Source organism: Pseudophryne corroboree, chromosome 4, assembly GCF_028390025.1.
Source record: "Pseudophryne corroboree isolate aPseCor3 chromosome 4, aPseCor3.hap2, whole genome shotgun sequence".
NCBI classification, from domain to species: Eukaryota; Metazoa; Chordata; class Amphibia; order Anura; family Myobatrachidae; genus Pseudophryne; species Pseudophryne corroboree.
Window position 1 is genome coordinate 772,263,178 of NC_086447.1, and position 18,985 is coordinate 772,282,162.

Below are 18,985 nucleotides of genomic sequence, written 5' to 3' on the forward strand. Positions count from 1 at the left end.
ACCTTTATGGGTGCGATAAGTGTGAAAAAGATACAACGGACTATCACCCCATGATCTCCTGTCACTTGAATATTTGCCCGATGAATATTAAAAAGGTGTATTGTTAGAAAATGTAAAGTCTTCTGAAAACAAGCTAAAGTTTTTGTGGGTACTTTGTGCGTTATATACATATATATTTATATATCTTGCATTGATTATGGTTTGTGACCAGCTCCAAAACTTCCAAAATAGTCTCCGCACAGGAGTGTGAAACAACTCTTACCAGCGAATCGTTTAAAAGATCATTGTGGCTCCTAGATATGACTGACTCCCAATTTTGAGATTGTTTTGATAAAGGGATCATGCACACTTTGACAATCTTATACAGGAATTAAAACATGGATTCTTCACTACTAACTTTAAGGGGTAAATTTAATTAAAGTCGGATCCATTCCGACATGTAGTTGTCAAAATGGATCCGACAACCCCTATTCAATCCCATCTTAATTCGACTTTTTCCAAGTCGAATTTAGATGGGACGCAGAGGAGTAGAAGAGGGGGGTGAGCCGTGGGGGGACAGCCGGCGGGCATACAGGGAAGATTAGCGCTGCAGCTGGATGTCACTCAGCCGCCCGACCTCACGGCATCTTCCACCCGGCTCCAGCACGCTGCTGGAGCCAGGTGGAAGCTGCCTTGAGGTCAGGCGGCTGAGTGACATCCAGCTGCAGCACTACTGTAGCGCTGATCTCCCTGTATGGCCGCCGGCTCCCCGCCCCCCTCGCTTCCTCTGGGTCCGCATTTCAGTCCGACATCATTTTGATGTCGGACTGAGAAGGTCGAAAAGGGGGCCTAAACCGACAGGCACGTTTTCAACACAAGCACGTGGATTGGCAGCTATTCCGCCGATCCACGTGCTTTTCGACAAATCGAATTCATCGACTTGTTGAAAAATTTATGGAAATATTGAATAGGTCGAATCAGGATTCGACCTTAAAAAAAAAAAAAGTCGAAAACTGACGTCTTTTCGACAGACGGCAGTTTTCGACTTCAATTGAATATACCCCTAAGCATGTTTATAATCTTATAACATAATCTCATTATTTACATTGATAATGTCATAAACTGTGGTGGAAAATGTTGGGGGTGGTTGCCCTTTTGTTTCAGGCATGTGGGGGTACAACAGTACCCAAACGCACTAAGGTTTTGTTTCCACATTACGGATGTTATGGGTATACTTGGGTGTCGGCGATCCTTGCAATGAATAGGTAGAAGATCTTGTTGCCACTTAATGGGGGTAATTCCAAGTTGATCGCAGCAGGATTTTTGTTAGCAATTGGGCAAAACCATGTGCACTGCAGGGGAGGCAGATATAACGTGCAGAGAGAGTTAGATTTGGGTGGGGTGTGTTCAATCTGCAATCTAATTTGCAGTGTAAAAATAAAGCAGCCAGTATTTACCCTGCACAGAAACAAAATAACCCACCCAAATCTAACTCTCTATGTACATGTTATATCTGCCCCACCTGCAGTGCACATGGTTTCTCTAATGTCCTTGAGGATGCTGGGACTCCGTAAGGACCATGGGGAATAGACGGGCTCCGCAGGAGATAGGGCACTTTAAGAAAGCTTTGGACTCTGGGTGTGCACTGGCTCCTCCCTCTATGCCCCTCCTCCAGACCTCAGTTATACACTGTGCCCAGAGCTGGATGGGTGCACTGCAGAGAGCTCTCCTGAGTTCTCTGCCTAAAAGCATTTTTGTTTGGATTTTTTCTCTACTTTTTCTACTTTTTCACAGGGAGTACTGCTGGCAACAGGCTCCCTGCATCGAGGGACTGAGGAGAGAGGAGCAGACCTTCTTGTCTAAGATAGGCTTTGCTTCCTCGGCTACTGGACACCATTAGCTCCAGAGGGGGTGAACGCAGGTTCTTACTGGGCGTCCACCCCCAGAGCCGCGCCGCCGTTCTCCTCACAGAGCTAGAAGAACAGAAGACAGAAGTCGTCAGGCGGCAGAAGCCTTCAGCTTCACGGAGGTAACGCACAGCACTGCAGCTGTGCGTCATTGCTCCCATACACCTCACACACTCCGGTCACTGTAAGGGTGCAGGGCGCAGGGGGGGGTGCCCTGGGCAGCAATATAAACACCTCTTTTGGCAAAAGACAATATACATGTACAGGTGGGCACTGTACATGTATATAAAAGAGCCCCCGCCATATTTTTGTAAGTTTGAGCGGGACAGAAGCCCGCCGCCGAGGGGGCGGGGCTTCTCCCTCAGCACTCACCAGCGCCATTTTCTCTCCACAGCACCGCTGAGAGGAAGCTCCCCGGACTCTCCCCTGCTTACACACGGTGAATGGGTGTTTAAAACAGAGGGGGGGGCACATAATTGGCGGATAACATATTATACAGCGCTGCTGGGGAAAAACATTTTGTGTTGGTCTCCAGGATCATTGCGCTGGGGTGTGTGCTGGCATACTCTCTCTCTGTCTCTCCAAAGGGCCTTGACAGGGATACTGTCTTCAGAAAGGGGTTCCCTGTGTGTATGAAGTGTCTGTACGTGTGTGTCGACATGTTTGACGAGGAAGGCTTGCTTAATGTGGAGGGGGAGTGCTTGAATGTCATGTCGCCGTCGGCAACGCCGACACCGGAATGGGTGGATATGCTGAATGTCTTGAATGCAAATGTTAATCTATTGCATAAAAGGTTAGACAAGGCAGAAGCTAGGGATCAGTCAGGTAGCCAGTCCATGCCTGTCCCTGTGGCGCCAGGCCCTTCGGGGTCTCAGAAGCGCACCATATGCCAGATCGATGACACAGATACCGACACAGATACTGACTCTAGTGTCGACTATGAAGATGCAAAATTACAGCCGAAGGTGGCAAAAGGTATTCGGTACATGATTATTGCCATTAAAGAGGTTTTGCATATTACTGAAGAACCCCCAGTCCCTGACACGAGGGTACACATGTATAAGGGAAAAAACCTGAAGTCACCTTTCCATCCTCATTTGAACTAAGTGAATTGTGCGAAAAGGCTTGGGAATCTCCGGATAGGAGACCACAAGTTCCCAAAAGGATTCTTATGGCGTATCCTTTTCCACAAACTGATAGGATACACTGGGAACCTTCGCCTAAAGTAGACAAGGCGCTGACACGCTTGTCGAAAAAGGTGGCACTGCCTTCTCAGGATACGGCTTCCCTCAAGGAACCTGCTGACCGCAGGCAGGAAATTACCTTGAAGCACATTTACACTCATTCAGGTACTATTGCTAGACCGGCTATGGCGTCGGCCTGGGTTTGTAGTGCGGTTGTGGCATGGCAGATTCCTTATCTACGGAGATTGACACCTTAGATAGGGATGCTATTCAAATGACCATAGAGCATATCAGAGATGCTGCCTTGTATATGAGAGATGCTCAGAGAGACATTTGTTTATTAAGCTCCAGAATAAATGCTATGTCTATTTCTGCTAGGCGGCTCTTGTGGACCCGACAGTGGACGGGAGATGCCGATTCAAAGCGGCATATGGAGTCCTTGCCTTTCAAAGGGGAGGAGTTGTTTGGAGACTGCCTCTCGGACCTTGTTGCTACGGCTGGTAAGTCGAATTTCTTACCTTATGTCCCCCCGCAGCATACAAAAAAGGCACCTCATTATCAAATGCAGTCCTTTCGTTCCAATAAAAACAAAAAGGTACGGGGATCGTCCTTTGTTGCCAGAGGGAAAGGTAGGGGAAAGAAGCTGCTCACAGCTAGTTCCCAAGAGCAAAAGTCCTCCCCTGCCTCTGCATAGTCCACCGCATGACGCTGGGTCTTCCCGGGGGGAGGCAGATCTAGTGGGGGCTAGTCTTCGGTTTTTCAGCCACGTCTGGGTTCACTCGCAGGTGGATCCCTGGGCATTAGAGATTGTTTCTCAGGGATACAGGCTGGAATTCGAAGACTTGCCTCCTCGCCGGTTTTTCAAATCGGCTCTGCCGGCTTCCCCGTCAGAGAGGGAGCTAGTGTTGGCGGCAATCCAAAAATTGTATGTTCAACAGGTGATTGTCACAGTTCTTCATCTCCAGCAAGGAGAGGGATATTACTCGACCCTGTTTGTGGTTGAGTCTGTAACAGGATTCAGCAGGCGCATTCTACGGCAGGATTGTCGTTACCGAAATCGGTTAAGGCCCATTCCACTAGGAAAGTGGGCTCTTCTTGGGCGGCTGCCCGAGGGGTCTCGGCATTACAGTTGTGCCGAGCAGCTACTTGGTCGGGGTCTAACACCTTTGCAAAGTTCTACAAGTTTGATACCCTGGCTGAGGAGGACCTCCTGTTTGCTCAATCGGTGCTGCAGAGTCATCCGCACTCTCCCGCCCGTTTGGGAGCTTTGGTATAATCCCCATGGTCCTTACGGAGTCCCAGCATCCTCAAGGACGTTAGAGAAAATACGATTTTACTTACCGGTAAATCTATTTCTCGTAGTCCGTAGAGGATGCTGGGGGCGCCCGTCCCAAGTGCGGACTTCTTCTGCAAGACTTGTATATAGTTATTGCTTACATATGTTATAGTTTATCGGTTGAACCGTGGCTATGTTGTTCATACTGTTAACTGGGTAGTTTATCACAAGTTATACGGTGTGATTGGTGTGGCTGGTATGGATCTCGCCCTTAGATTTACAAAAATCCTTCCTCGTACTGTCCATCTCCTCTGGGCACAGTTTCCCTAACTGAGGTCTGGAGGAGGGGCATAGAGGGAGGAGCCAGTGCACACCCAGAGTCCAAAACTTTCTTAAAGTGCCCTATCTCCTGCGGTGCCCGTCTATTCCCCATGGTCCTTACGGAGTCCCAGCATCCTCTACGGACTACGAGAAATATATTTACCGGTAAGTAAAATCTTATTTTTGCCCAATTGCTAAAAAAAAATCTTGCTGCGATCAATTTGGAATTACCCCCAATATGCGGTTTAGAATTGTACAATCTGAGTGATGTTGTCTGTCTACCTGTGAGAGGTTTTTTCTTTTTAAAAATAAATGAAATATGATTGTGCAGTGTGTTCTTCTATTTACACTGGTTCTAAGGATCAATAATCCCCCTTTGGCTACATTATTTATTATTATTATTATTATTATTATTTATTTTTTCTATTATGTTTTGCGAAATTTAATTGCTCCTATTTTGTGTTTTTTATTTTTGGATTATTTTATTCTCACATCAAGTGTTATTATTTTTTGTGATCCTTATATTGCATGAGCATGTTCCATTGTGCTTTAAAGTAAGGAACAGACACTGATTATGTAAATACCCTGTCTTTTTATTAGACAGAGGCGAGCTTTCCCTCTCTGGAGGGAATTGGGGCAGCATTCATTGGGGCACTTATGGTAGTACCAACATTGCAAGTTTTATATTGCACCTCTTTGAAGTACGAGGGAAAACTTGATGCCTTGCGTGTTGGGTATAGAATTATTCCCTGTAAGGCTAAGTGCCACGTAATCCATATTGATCCAGCTATATTGAAAGGGTAAAAAGATCTTAGTGGGCTGTATGATCCAGTCACTCTGCAATGTAGGTCTGGGGTTAGAGCATTTTTTTTTTTTTTGTGCATCGAAAGAGAACACCTTCAAGTTCTGTGTGAACTGTGTAAAAAGATGGAAACCTGTATGGGGGTTAAGAAGGCATTTAAAACATTTTTATAAACTGAATAGCTTTCGAGGAAAGCTTGGAGGAAAGTCTTTTGTGGGTGCATCCAACAAAGAATCCTGTAACGGGGAATGGGAGCAAGTAATGGATTAGAGACTCGGATCTTGCGCAGAGTGAGGCAATGATTTTGACAATATTTTGAGACTCTGCTGATTTATAGTTGTGTGTTTTTTTTTTTTTTGGGCTGCGTGTATTAGTATTATACTGTAAGGCTCTGCAAACATTGGGGGGTATTCAATTTTTTTTCATGCTGGCAGCCACTAGATGGCGCCCAACGGAGCAGTTCAAATGGTCCTCCGTTCTGGAGCGTATAGCCTACAGCGTGGACATTTTCTTCTTGCAGCCCCCCAGCGCTGGTGAGAAGAAATGTGCAAAAGGTGACATGAGTGGCACTTTTCATGTCGCGCCCAGAACTTTAGTCTGGTTTAGCTGTTTTACACTGCGAAGTCTGGCACTTCTGGACGTGAATGGTGCAATAAAAAACAAATTAATAAAGCCCCTGATCTCCCGTCACTTTAGACGGGAGATTGGGTGCGTCTCGGTGTTCATAAACAATTATATCCCCCCCCCCCCCCCCCCCCCCATTTCCTGATTTATATACTATTCCCTAATGTGCAAACGTTTTTAACTTCCCTAGAAATATAAGGGAGGATTTCATCAGTAATACTTGCATAAACTTTGCCAGCAGTATGAAATTGAGACTAAAACTTGAATTTATTTTCCATTTTAGCTATCTTATTAAGTTGTGTGTAACTCTGGGCTGTCCTTGCACACACAGGATTGGTTTGTAGGATGAGGACTGCCATTTGTCGTGCGACCTTGTCCAAGTGACAGAAATGGACCTGGGCAATGTTTTCATTGTGTAGTGTTTTTCTCAGGGCTGTCTGTGTGTAAGTGAGGGAGGAGTGTTAGGAGATGGATGTCACAGCTTTGTGATAGTAGACGCTCATCCTTATTAGCAAAGAGGCTGTTTTGGCAGGGACTGCTAGGCTGTGTGACACACAGTAATTCTAATCAAGATTTGCATGTCAACACACAACCTTATCTATAGCAGTGCTTCTCCATATCCATTCTGTAACCCTTTACATGTCTTTATTTTGTGCAGCCATTAATGCTATGCTATAGTTTTAATTTTTTTATTCTAAATAAATCTTATATATAGTATTGATATTTTATATCCTGTATTGTTTCCTAATGTCAGATATTGCTGATTTACCCTTGTCCCTCTTTTTTTCCCCATCTTGTTGCTTCCAGGCACTGATTTGGCTCTGCGTGGGCAAGATGGCAGTCACCTTGGATAGGATCAGGAAGATGGGATTTCTTATTTTGAAAATTGTCGTACGGTTCGCCTTCATGTTCATCAATAATATGGTTGCTATTCCATCCTATGTATTATATTTAGTAGCTCTGCAACCTATCAGACTTGTAGACAGAAAACTTTTCTGGTGTATTGAAGGAGTCATGTTTAAATGGCTCTTGGCTATGGTAGCATCGTGGGGCTGGACTGCGGGGTACACAGGTAAGCCTTCCTTTTTAGGATGTTTATGACCATATGAAATCGATCTGAACAAATGCAACTGTTTAGCCAAGTAAAATGCAAATTGGCTAATATATAGGGAAGTTATTTTCCTGTGCGCTACGGACTTCCTGTTCAGCACACGTTTCCATGGAGTCAGTTATGCAACGTGAAATTACATGTGCTCTCCTCGTTCTCAGCAGAATGTCAATTATTGTGTCTCGCTATGTAATATTTACTTTTAAGTTTTGTTTTTTTGGTATTTTAGTTGTTCTGTTCATTTTAGTTTTTTTGCAATGGATTTTATTCACCTACTTCATGTGTATACAGTTTGCATGTCAGTTCATTCATCGTGATCAGTAAAGTGACAATACGTGATCAGCTGGCCCGGTCCTGTCCGTTTATTTATTTCACATGCATGCTCTGTGTTTACAAATCCATTGATTATTCCTGAAATCTGGTGGTGTAGCCGCGCAGCCTCGAGGATAGATTGGTGAAGAGCTAATAGAAGGGTGCTGATATTATAATGTGGTTATATTGAGGAGGTCACACTGATTGGCTGGTACGGCGAGTCCGCACCATTTGTCTGTGGGAATATGTAGTCCTACTCGTTGCAGTGCAGATTGTGCTTATTTTTGTTTACACATTTATTTTCAAAGTCTGAGTGTGATTTAAGTGCTGATGTTCCTTATGTAATAGTGGATTAGGTTACTGCATGGATGTCGCTGAATGAGCTTTTTGAGCAGTTGGTGAAAGCTGTACAGTCCGGCCAGTCAGCGTGGTTTCTGGGGCTGTGTGACTTTCCATTGCTCACTTTTATGAATTTCCTTCCTGCTTATTTGCACTTTCTGTTTGTTTGGAACTAATTTGAGATCGCTGAATCTGAGCATTGGAAAATCCCGCCAATATCAAGCTGCAAACATGTATTTCTAAATGTTATTATATTTGCCTCTAGATTACCTCATGTAAAACTGTTTGTTTGCCAACCAGTCTCTACATACATGGTATTGTCTGGTACCGGGAAAATGTGACCGTGTTGGCAAGATTTTATAATGTGGAACTCTGTTGTGACATTTATGCAGTGCAACGCTGTTTGTGCATGTTAATGGGAAATATGTCTATACCGGTCACCATTATAATTATTGATCAGGAAGTTGATTTTAAAATGTCCTATTGTACGGTCCTGAATATTACAGGTGGGGGGGAGGGGGGGGGGATTCAGTTCCCCGACATCTGTGCCAATTGCGTTCTTGAATGGCACATCATGTTTGCCAGCATTGCAAGTTCGTACCCTTTAGGGGTGGAGGGAACACTTACAATGTCTGCGCTATAGTAATTACCCAGTATGTGCAATGCCCGTGGCACATCATGTGTATATTAATTCTCCTGTATGAGCAGATGACATGTAGGGGGCGATTCAGTTGTTTGCGCGGGTGGCTGTCACTGCTGGGCACTCGACAGAGCAATTCCAATGTTGCTCAAATTGGCGCAAGCAGCTGCAGCCACCGGAGGTGGCAGGCTGAAATGTGCAAAAAGTCATTGCTTTGGGTGTCGAAATTGGCACTTTTCACGTTGCACCCTGAACTTTAGTCTGGTCTAGCCATTTTAGGTGGCTAAACCCAGCACTGTAGAGCGTGATCAGCATGAAAAAAAAACATTCAAATATCGCCCTCTGATTTCCCATCACTTTAGACAGGAGATCGGGCGCAAAACAACAATTGAACAGCCCCCATAGGGTCTGATTTAAGAGGTAGACGCAATGTGCAGTTGAGTGGGATTTCGTACTTTGCAGGCATAAGTCGCACTGCGCATGCTTAATAAATAGCAGTGGATGCAGTGAGGATTTATTAGCAATGTGACAGGTAGTGACAATTTGTGGGAGATAACATGGGGTGTGGATTCAGAAACGCAAGTGTGTGGCGACCGTTTTAGGGGAGTGTCTGAGCCTGCAACTGCTAACTGGTATGCATGGTTGTAAAGGCTCCAGCAGCTTACTTGCGATGGACATTCTGCTCAGAGGTCCAGTGGTACACCTGATGAGTGACTGTTGTATTGTAAGCAAGCAGTGTATCAGTGGTGCCGTCAGTGGACGTCTCTGTACCAACCCCTGCTGCAGCGGCGTTAGCATGTTTTCACAGGACCGCTGTGTGTGAAAACACAGCTGCTTCCCTGAATCAGGACACTTTCTTAGTGCTGCAAAACGCAAAAATATTCTCTAAAATGAATTTTCAACAAATACTGTACTTGTGCATCTGTCTCCTGATAGTTGTGACCCTTCCTTCAAAAGAACCAGATTAGTCCTCGGACAATTGCTTTTTGTAATTTGTCCTCTAGCTGGTGCTTTCATATCATATTTGGAGATTGTTTATGCGTTTGGTGTTTTGTAGCATACATATGTGTGCAAAGTGCATGTTGCTTTGTGGATAATGTCTTGCAAAATAATTGGGGATACTTTAACAATCCACCCTTCGCACAGTTTACCGCCGACCAATAAGTGAAACAGACGATGTAATGGTTTGGGTGAGTGAAGTCTACTGCAGGCCCAGCAGAAGTGTGAAGAAAGGCGTTCCATGTTCATTTCATAAAACCCCAAGTACATAATCAGAACAAGTCGTAATTAGAGATTATAGCGAGCTAGCGAAAGCCATGCTTGCCCCTGGAGGATATGTGAATTAACACCTTGGGTTTAGCAGTGCTAGGCTGGGGAAAAGAGCAACTGAAAACAAATGCCACAAAACCAATTACCGCAATTACCAGTCGTGCTCATTTGTTTTACATTGTATATGAAATTCAGCAGGCCTTTCTGATGTAATATTTGACAGAGGTGTAAGAAGTGTTATACACTGATAAGATTCATGTGCACACACTGGGCATCAAATTGTGACCCAACTGCCAAAACGGATTATTATTATTTTTATTATTATTATTTTTTGAACAGTAACTTGAAAATCTGGAATTATGTCGGTTGTGCAGTGCCAAGCCTCAGGCTTGCCTTCACATCTCAAATGGCAGAAGATAACGGTGGCAACTGCACCACTGTCTCTTATTTGACCTATTTTTAATGTGCTTTTCGTGTGTTTATTAATCTGAAAAGTGCTAAGAAAGCTGTGTGACCGAGCTCTCGGTCTGTGGAGGCAATAGCATTGCAGGCCAATTATTCTGGGAAATGGTGGAATGCATGCGTTTTCTAAGCCGCACTCCTTCAGAACAAAGCACCTCAGACCAGCAAGCACCTTTTTATTCTCTTCAGCAATAGAAAGTATTATGAAATCAAAAAGTTTTCAGACTGACAAGCACACACATGTAGTAATGTCCCAGTATTGGACCAAAAAGTCTGAAATAAAACTTGGTGCTCTAATTAAAAAATCTGTTATAGATGTATAAAATTGCGAATGGTCTGTCCTTTCTCCGTTATGTGCAGTGGGAGCTGCAGCACTTGGCTCCCAGTGCTACGAAGGACAGACAGGACAGTGAATGGCCAGGGGTGAGTGGGGAACTACACTGCATAGTGACTTGGCGAATGTGTATGTATGTATGTATGTATGTATGATGTCTTGATAAAAGGGATAATGGTTCCTGAAACGTTGACCGCTAATGCACCGCTGTGTTATTGCATTATTACGTGTCTGGAGTGCCAACTGTATCTGCGTATGTATGTATATATATATATATCATGTGTGTGTAAAATCTGTATCTTTATTTCTCAATAATGTGTACAAGGTCATATTAACTGCCTGTAGTGTGTATTGTTTCAAAGGTTGTATTGTCCTTCAGGAGTCTTAGGTAGGAAGTGTTGCACATTTGTGAAAATGCTTCCCCTTCCTCACATAGGCATGCACGTTATTGTCTGCTAAATATACAGTATATGTATGTACCTGATGTTATCAATGTTTAATGATCAAGTAAGATATACTATGTGGCTTGTTGTTGTAGTTACTCATCACCAATAAAGTTAATGTATTTCACTGATATGAGGTTACTTGTTGTACTGGAGTTTTTTGGGGGAGGCGGTCGTTAGGTCAACAAGCATTAGGTCGACCACTGATGGTCGACGTGGTCATTAGGTCGACATGTACTAGGTCGACATGCAAAAAGGTCGACATGAGTTTTTCACAATTTTTTTTCTTCATATTTTCACCTTTTTCATACTATCTCTATTTCGATCCACGTGGACTACAATTGGGAATGTGCCGAGCGCAGCAGTAGTGGAGCGAGGCACCTTGGCCGAAGCATGCTGAGCGAAGTACAGCATTAATTGGGGTTCCCCGTCACTTTACGAAGAAAACGGCACCAAAAACAGTCAAAAAACTCATGTCGATCTAATGGACCACACCCGTTTTTGTGCTATGAAAGTTTTTTTTTTTTTTTTTTTTTTAAAGTATGTACTATATGACTGAGTTTAATTAATATACTATTGTTGCCTCAGAGAAAGCAGAGATTGAGTAGACTGTATAGATTGGCAGATCCCAACTCATTATACAGAATACTGAAACCCAAGAGCTCCTTCTCCAGTAATTGCACTGATTTACCAGGAAGGCAAAGCCGTTATCTCATTGGCTGATGTTCGTTTTGTGATATGTGAAACTGGTGCTCACAAAGGTCATGTCTGACTTCTTTCCTCGCACCCTGCCTCTGTCACCTTCAGAAGATCACAGGCCTGTACATTATACTGGTAATCTGATCCTGTGTTTAATCATAGCAGGGAGCCAGCCTGTGTTTTTAATAGAACAATTCTTCATAGTTTTCAGTAATTCAGCACATTTATTCCCTGCGAGGGCGACTTTCCACGTCTGCAGATGTATAGGACGATACGCATAGGCAACTATGCTTCAAGCCAGATGGGCGTTATTTTATTTGTAGTAACGTGTGCATCCATTAGTTGTGCAAATGATGAATATATTACGCATGATGTGCACCGCTTATTACGTCTATTATTGCACTGTTAGGCCTTGGTGTTTTTAGTAGTAGACCTATCACTTTGGGGCTGATTTACAGTTGTACGCTTTTGCTCACCAAATATACATTGGGAAAGGCACTTTGCATATTGGTGTGCGCCCACTTAAAGACAGTATTTGTGGATGATGTCAGGCATTCACGTGTGTGTATTTACACATAATGGTTGCATAGAGACACAGCTCAGCATTGTTGGTAGCAACTGTTAAAGTCACATTACCTTTATTTGTACACAATGTAACGAAGTGTCATAATACATAAGAGAACCGTGCCTGTAAAGTTTATTTCTCTAACGTCCTTGAGGATGCTGGGACTCCGTAATTACCATGGGGAATAGACGGGCTCCGCAGGAGATAGGGCACTTTAAGAAAGCTTTGGACTCTGGGTGTGCACTGGCTCCTCCCTCTATGCCCCTCCTCCAAACCTCAGTTTTACACTGTGCCCAGAGCAAGATGGGTGCACTGCAGAGAGCTCTCCTGAGTTCTCTGCCTAGAAGCATTTTTGTTTGGATTTTTTTCTACTTTTTTACAGGGAGCACTGCTGGCAACAGGCTCCCTGCATCGAGGGACTGAGGAGAGAGGGGCAGACCTTCTTGCCTAAGATAGGCTCTGCTTCCTCGGCTACTGGACACCATTAGCTCCAGAGGGGGTGAACACAGGTTCTTACTGGGCGTCCACCCCCAGAGCCACGCCGCTCTTTCTCCTCACAGAGCCAGAAGAACCGAAGTCAGAAGACGTCAGGCGGCAGAAGCCTTCAGCTTTACTGAGGTAACGCACAGCACTGCAGCTGTGCGTCATTGCTCCCATACACCTCACATACTCCGGTCACTGTAAGGGTGCAGGGCGCAGGGGGGGGCGCCCTGGGCAGCAATATAACACCTCTATTATGGCAAAAGACAATATACATGTACAGGTGGGCACTGTACATGTATATAAAAGAGCCCCCGCCATATTTTAGTAAGTTTGAGCGGGACAGAAGCCCGCCGCCGAGGGGGCGGGTCTTCTCCCTCGGCACTCACCAGCGCCATTTTCTCTCCACAGCACCGCTGAGAGGAAGCTCCCCGGACTCTCCCCTGCTTACACACGGTGAAGGGGTGGTTAAAGAGAGGGGGGGGCACATAATTGGCGGATAACATATTATACAGCGCGGCTGGGGGAAAAACATTTTGTGTTGGTCTCCAGGGTCATTGCGCTGGGGTTTGTGCTGGCACACTCTCTCTGTGTCTCTCCAAAGGGCCTTGAAGGGGATACGGTCTTCAGAAAAGAGGTTCCCTGTGTGTGTGAAGTGTGTCGGTACGCGTATGTCGACATGTTTGACGAGGAAGGCTTGCTTAATGTGGAGGGGGAGTGCTTGAATGTCATGTCGCCGTCGGCAACACCGACACCGGAATGGGTGGATATGCTGAATGTCTTGAATGCAAATGACAATCTATTGCATAAAAGGTTAGACAAAGCTGAAGCTAGGGATCAGTCAGGTAGCCAGTCCATGCCTGTCCCTGTGGCGCCAGGCCCTTCGGGGTCTCAGAAGCGCACCATATCTCAGATCGATGACACAGATACCGACCCGACACGGATACTGACTCTAGTGTCGACTGTGAGGATGCAAAATTATAGCCGAGGGTGGCAAAAGGTATTCGGTACATGATTATTGCCATTAAAGAGGTTTTGCATATTACTGAGGAACCCCCTGTCCCTGACACGAGGGTAGGTACACATGTATAAAGGGAAAAAGCCTGAAGTCACCTTTCCGTCCTTATTTGAACTGAGTGAATTGTGCGAAAAGGCTTGGGAATCTCCGGATAGGAGACCACAAGTTCCCAAAAGGATTCTTATGGCGTATCCTTTTCCACAAACGGATAGGATACGATGGGAATCTTCGCCTAAAGTAGACAAGGCTGACACGCTTGTGTAAAAAGGTGGCACTGCCTTCTCAGGATACGGCTTCCCTCAAGGATCCTGCTGATCGCAGGCAGGGAATTACCATGAAGCACACTTACACTCATTCAGGTACTATTGTTAGACCGGCTATGGCGTCGGCCTGGGTTTGTAGTGCGGTTGTGGCATGGGCAGATTCCTTATCTACGGAGATTGACACCTTAGATAGGAATGCCATTCAAATGACCATAGAGCATATCAGAGATGCTGCCTTGTATATGAGAGATGCTCAGAGAGACATTTGTTTATTAAGCTCCAGAATAAACGCTATGTCTATTTCTGCTAGGCGGCTCTTGTGGACCCGACAGTGGACGGGAGACGCCGATTCAAAGCGGCATATGGAGTCCTTGCCTTACAAAGGGGAGGAGTTGTTTGGAGACGGCCTCTCGGACCTTGTCCCCCCGCAGCATACAAAAAAGGCACCTCATTATCAAATGCAATCCTTTCGTTCCAATAAAAACAAAATGGTACGGGGATCGTCCTTTGTTGCCAGAGGGAAAGGCAGGGGAAAGAAGCTGCACACAGCTAGTTTCCAAGAGCAGAAGTCCTCCCCTACGTCTGCAAAGTTAACCGCATGACGCTGGGGCTTCCCGGGGGGAGGCAGATCTAGTGGAGGCTCGTCTTCGGTTTTTCAGCCACGTCTGGGTTCACTCGCAGGTGGATCCCTGGGCATTAGAGATTGTTTCTCGAGGATACGGGCTGGAATTCGAAGACTTGCCTCCTCGCCGGTTTTTCAAATCGGCTCTGCCGGCTTCCCCGTCAGAGAGGGAGCTAGTGTTGGCAGCAATCCAAAAAATTGTATATTCAACAGGTGATTGTCACAGTTCCTCATCTCCAGCAAGGAGAGGGATATTACTCAACCCTGTTTGTGGTCCCGAAACCGGACGGTTTGGTCAGACCCATTTTAAGCCTAAAATCCCTGAACCTGTACTTGAAGAGGTTCAAGTTCAAAATGGAATCGGTCACGGCGGTCATCGCCAGCCTGGAGGGGGGGGGATTGGATGGTGTCCCCGGACATAAAGGATGCTTACCTTCATGTTCCGGTATTCCCCCCTCATCAGGCGTTCCTGAGATTTGCAGTGCAGGACTGTCACTACCAATTTCAGACGTTGCCGTTTGGGCTGTCCACGGCCCCGAGAATTTTCACCAAGGTAATGGCGGAAATGATGGTGCTCCTGCGCAGGCAGGGGGTCACAATTATCCCATACTTGGACGATCTCCTCATAAAGGCGAGATCTCGGGAGAAGTTGCTGGACAGCGTGTCTCTGTCCATGAAGACGTTGCAGTTACACGGCTGGATTCTCAATATACCGAAGTCCCAGCTAGTCTGACTTTTTTGGGCCTGATTCTAGACACAGACCAGAAAAAGGTTTTTCTTCCGGTCGAAAAGGTTCAGGAGCTCATAGCCATGGTCAGGAACCTATTAAAACCAAAACAGGTTTCAGTTCATCATTGCACGCGGGACCTGGGGAAGATGGTGGCTTCATACGAGGCCATACCTTTCGGCAGGTTCCATGCGAGGACTGTTCAATGGGACCTCTTGGACTAGTGGTCCGGGTCCCATTTACAAATGCATCGAAGGATCACCCTGTCTCCCAGGACCAGGGTATCTCTCCTGTGGTGGCTGCACAGTGCTCACCTACTAGAGGGTCGCAGGTTCGGCATTCAGGACTGGGTTCTGGTGACCACGGACGCAAGCCTCTGAGGCTGGGGAGCAGTCACACTGGGAAGAAATTTCCAAGGTCTCTGGTCAAATCTAGAGACTTGTCTCCACATCAACATCATGGAGTTTAGGGCCATATACAACGCCCTGCGTCAAGCGGAGGAATTGCTTCGGGAAAAACCGGTTCTGATTCAGTCAGACAATGTCACGGCAGTGGCTCATATAAACCGCCAAGGCGGAACGAGGAGCAGAGTGGCCATGGCAGAAGCGACCAGGATTCTACGCTGGGCGGAAGGCCATGTAAGCGCGCTATCAGCAGTGTTCATCCCGGGGGTGGACAACTGTGAGGCGGACTTCCTCAGCAGGCACGACCTGCATCTGGGAGAGTGGGGACTTCATCAAGAAGTCTTCGCACAGATCACGGGTCGGTGGGGACTGCCTCAAATAGACATGATGGCATCCCGTCTCAACAAAAAGCTAAAGCGGTATTGCACCAGGTCAAGGGACCCTCAGGCGGTAGCGGTAGACGCTCTGGTGACACCTTGGGTGTTCAGATCGGTCTATGTGTTTCCTCCTCTTCCTCTCATACCCAAAGTGTTGAGAATAATAAGAATGAGCAGGGTCAGAACAATCCTCATTGTTCCAAATTGGCCACGGAGGACTTGGTATCCGGAGCTGCAAGAGTTGCTCACAGAAGATACGTGGCCTCTTCCTCTAAGGCAGGACCTGCTGCGGCAGGGGCCCTTTCTGTTCCAAGACTTGCCACGGCTGCGTTTGACGGCATGGCGGTTGAACGCTGGATCCTAGCAGAAAAAGGGACTCCGGAGGAGGTCATTCCTTCCCTGATCAAGGCTAGGAAAGACGTGACGTTAAAACATTATCACCGTATATGGCGAAAATATGTTTCTTGGTGTGAGGCCAGAGCTGCTCCTACGGAGGAGTTCCATTTGGGCCGTCTACTTCACTTCCTTCAAACAGGAGTGACTTTGGGCCTAAAATTAGGGTCCATAAAGGTCCAAATTTCGGCCTTATCCATTTTCTGTCAAAGAGAATTAGCCTCTCTTCCTGAAGTACAGACTTTTGTGAAGGGTGTGCTGCATATTCAGCCTCCCTTTGTTCCTCCAGTGGCGCCTTGGGATCTTAACGTGGTGTTACGTTTCCTCAAGTCACCTTGGTTTGAACCACTCAAAACTGTGGAGTTGAAATACCTCACGTGGAGAGTGGTCATGTTGTTGGCATTGGCTTCGGCAAGACGTGTTTCAGAATTGGCGGCTTTATCACATAAAAGCCCATACTTGGTTTTTCACGTGGATAGGGCAGAGTTGAGGACTCGTCCTCACTTTCTGCCAAAAGTGGTCTCATCTTTTCAAGTGAACCAACCGATTGTCGTGCCTGCAGTTTCTTCACTTCCCCCGTCACCCGGCTCCACAGCAGAGCATGCTAATATGGACAAACTCATCCATATTGGCCTGCATGCATAAGCGACTGGGCACCAACGATGAACGAGCGTGGGGCTGTGCATCGCTCATCGTTGGTTCCTACACACTAAACGATATGAATGCGTTCTCATTCATTAATGAACGAGAACGTTCATATCGTTTATTAAAATCTAACAATATAAAAAACTAACGATATCTTTGGAATTGTCACCTTTTTTTTTATACCCCTTTCACACCACCACCCCTGAACACTAGTTTCTCTATCGTCCTAAGTGGATGCTGGGGTTCCTGAAAGGACCATGGGGAATAGCGGCTCCGCAGGAGACAGGGCACAAAAAAGTAAAGCTTTTACCAGATCAGGTGGTGTGCACTGGCTCCTCCCCCTATGACCCTCCTCCAGACTCCAGTTAGATTTTGTGCCCGAACGAGAAGGGTGCAATCTAGGTGGCTCTCCTAAAGAGCTGCTTAGAGAAAGTTTAGCTTAGGTTTTTTACTTTACAGTGAGTCCTGCTGGCAACAGGATCACTGCAACGAGGGACTTAGGGGAGAAGTAGTGAACTCACCTGCGTGCAGAGTGGATTTGCTGCTTGGCTACTGGACACTAGCTCCAGAGGGACGATCACAGGTACAGCCTGGATGGTTACCGGAGCCGCGCCGCCGGCCCCCTTGCAGACGCTGAAGAGAGAAGAGGTCCAAAATCGGCGGCTGAAGACTCCTGAGTCTTCATAAAGGTAGCGCACAGCACTGCAGCTGTGCGCCATTTTCCTCTCAGCACACTTCACACAACAGTCACTGAGGGTGCAGAGCGCTGGGGGGGGCGCTCTGAGAGGCAAATAAAAACCTTGTTAGAGGCAAAAAATACCTCACATATAGCCCACAGAGGCTATATGGAGATATTTAACCCCTGCCTAACTTCAAAAATAGCGGGAGACGAGGCCGCCGAAAAAGGGGCGGGGCCTATCTCCTCAGCACACAGCGCCATTTTCTCTCACAGAAAAGCTGGAGAGAAGGCTCCCAGGCTCTCCCCTGCACTTCACTACAGAAACAGGGTTAAAACAGAGAGGGGGGGCACTGATTTTGGCGATATTGTATATATATAAAAGATGCTATAAGGGAGAAACACTTATATAAGGTTGTCCCTATATAATTATAGCGTTTTTGGTGTGTGCTGGCAGACTCTCCCTCTGTCTCCCCAAAGGGCTAGTGGGTCCTGTCCTCTGTCAGAGCATTCCCGGTGTGTGTGCTGTGTGTCGGTACGTGTGTGTCGACATGTATGAGGACGATGTTGGTGAGGAGGCGGAGAAATTGCCTGTAATGGTGATGTCACTCTCTAGGGAGTCGACACCGGAATGGATGGCTTATTTAGAGAATTACGTGAGAATGTCAACACGCTGCAAGGTCGGTTGACGACATGAGACGGCCGACAATCTATTAGGACCGGTCCAGGCGTCTCAGAAACACCGTCAGGGGTTTTAAAAACGCCCATTTACCTCAGTCGGTCGACACAGACACAGACACGGACACTGAATACAGTGTCGACGGTGAATAAACAAACGTATTTCTCATTAGGGCCACACGTTAAGGGCAATGAAGGAGGTGTTACGTGTTTCTGATACTACAAGTACCACAAGAAAGGGTATTATGTGGGAGTGAAAAAACTACCTGTAGTTTTTCCTGAATCAGATAAAATAAAATGAAGTGTGTGATGATGCGTAGGGTTACCCCGATAGCAAATATTGGCGTTATACCCTTTCCCGCCAGAAATTAGGGTACGTTGGGAAACACCCCTTAGGGTGATAAGGCGCTCACACGCTTATCAAGTGGCGTTACCGTC

General features: G+C 46.2%; 1 protein-coding gene across 2 annotated transcripts in view; it reads left to right on the forward strand.

Annotated features, from left to right (window-relative positions):
* Positions 1–18,985, forward strand: part of LPGAT1 (lysophosphatidylglycerol acyltransferase 1) — a 301,292-nt gene that overhangs the window by 43,613 nt on the left and 238,694 nt on the right. For both annotated transcript variants that reach the window (XM_063918251.1, XM_063918252.1), the window contains exon 2: positions 6,901–7,165. In XM_063918251.1, coding sequence (XP_063774321.1) covers positions 6,928–7,165 — 238 coding nt within the window. In that variant the 5' untranslated portion in view covers positions 6,901–6,927. The remainder of the gene's footprint in view (positions 1–6,900; positions 7,166–18,985) is intronic.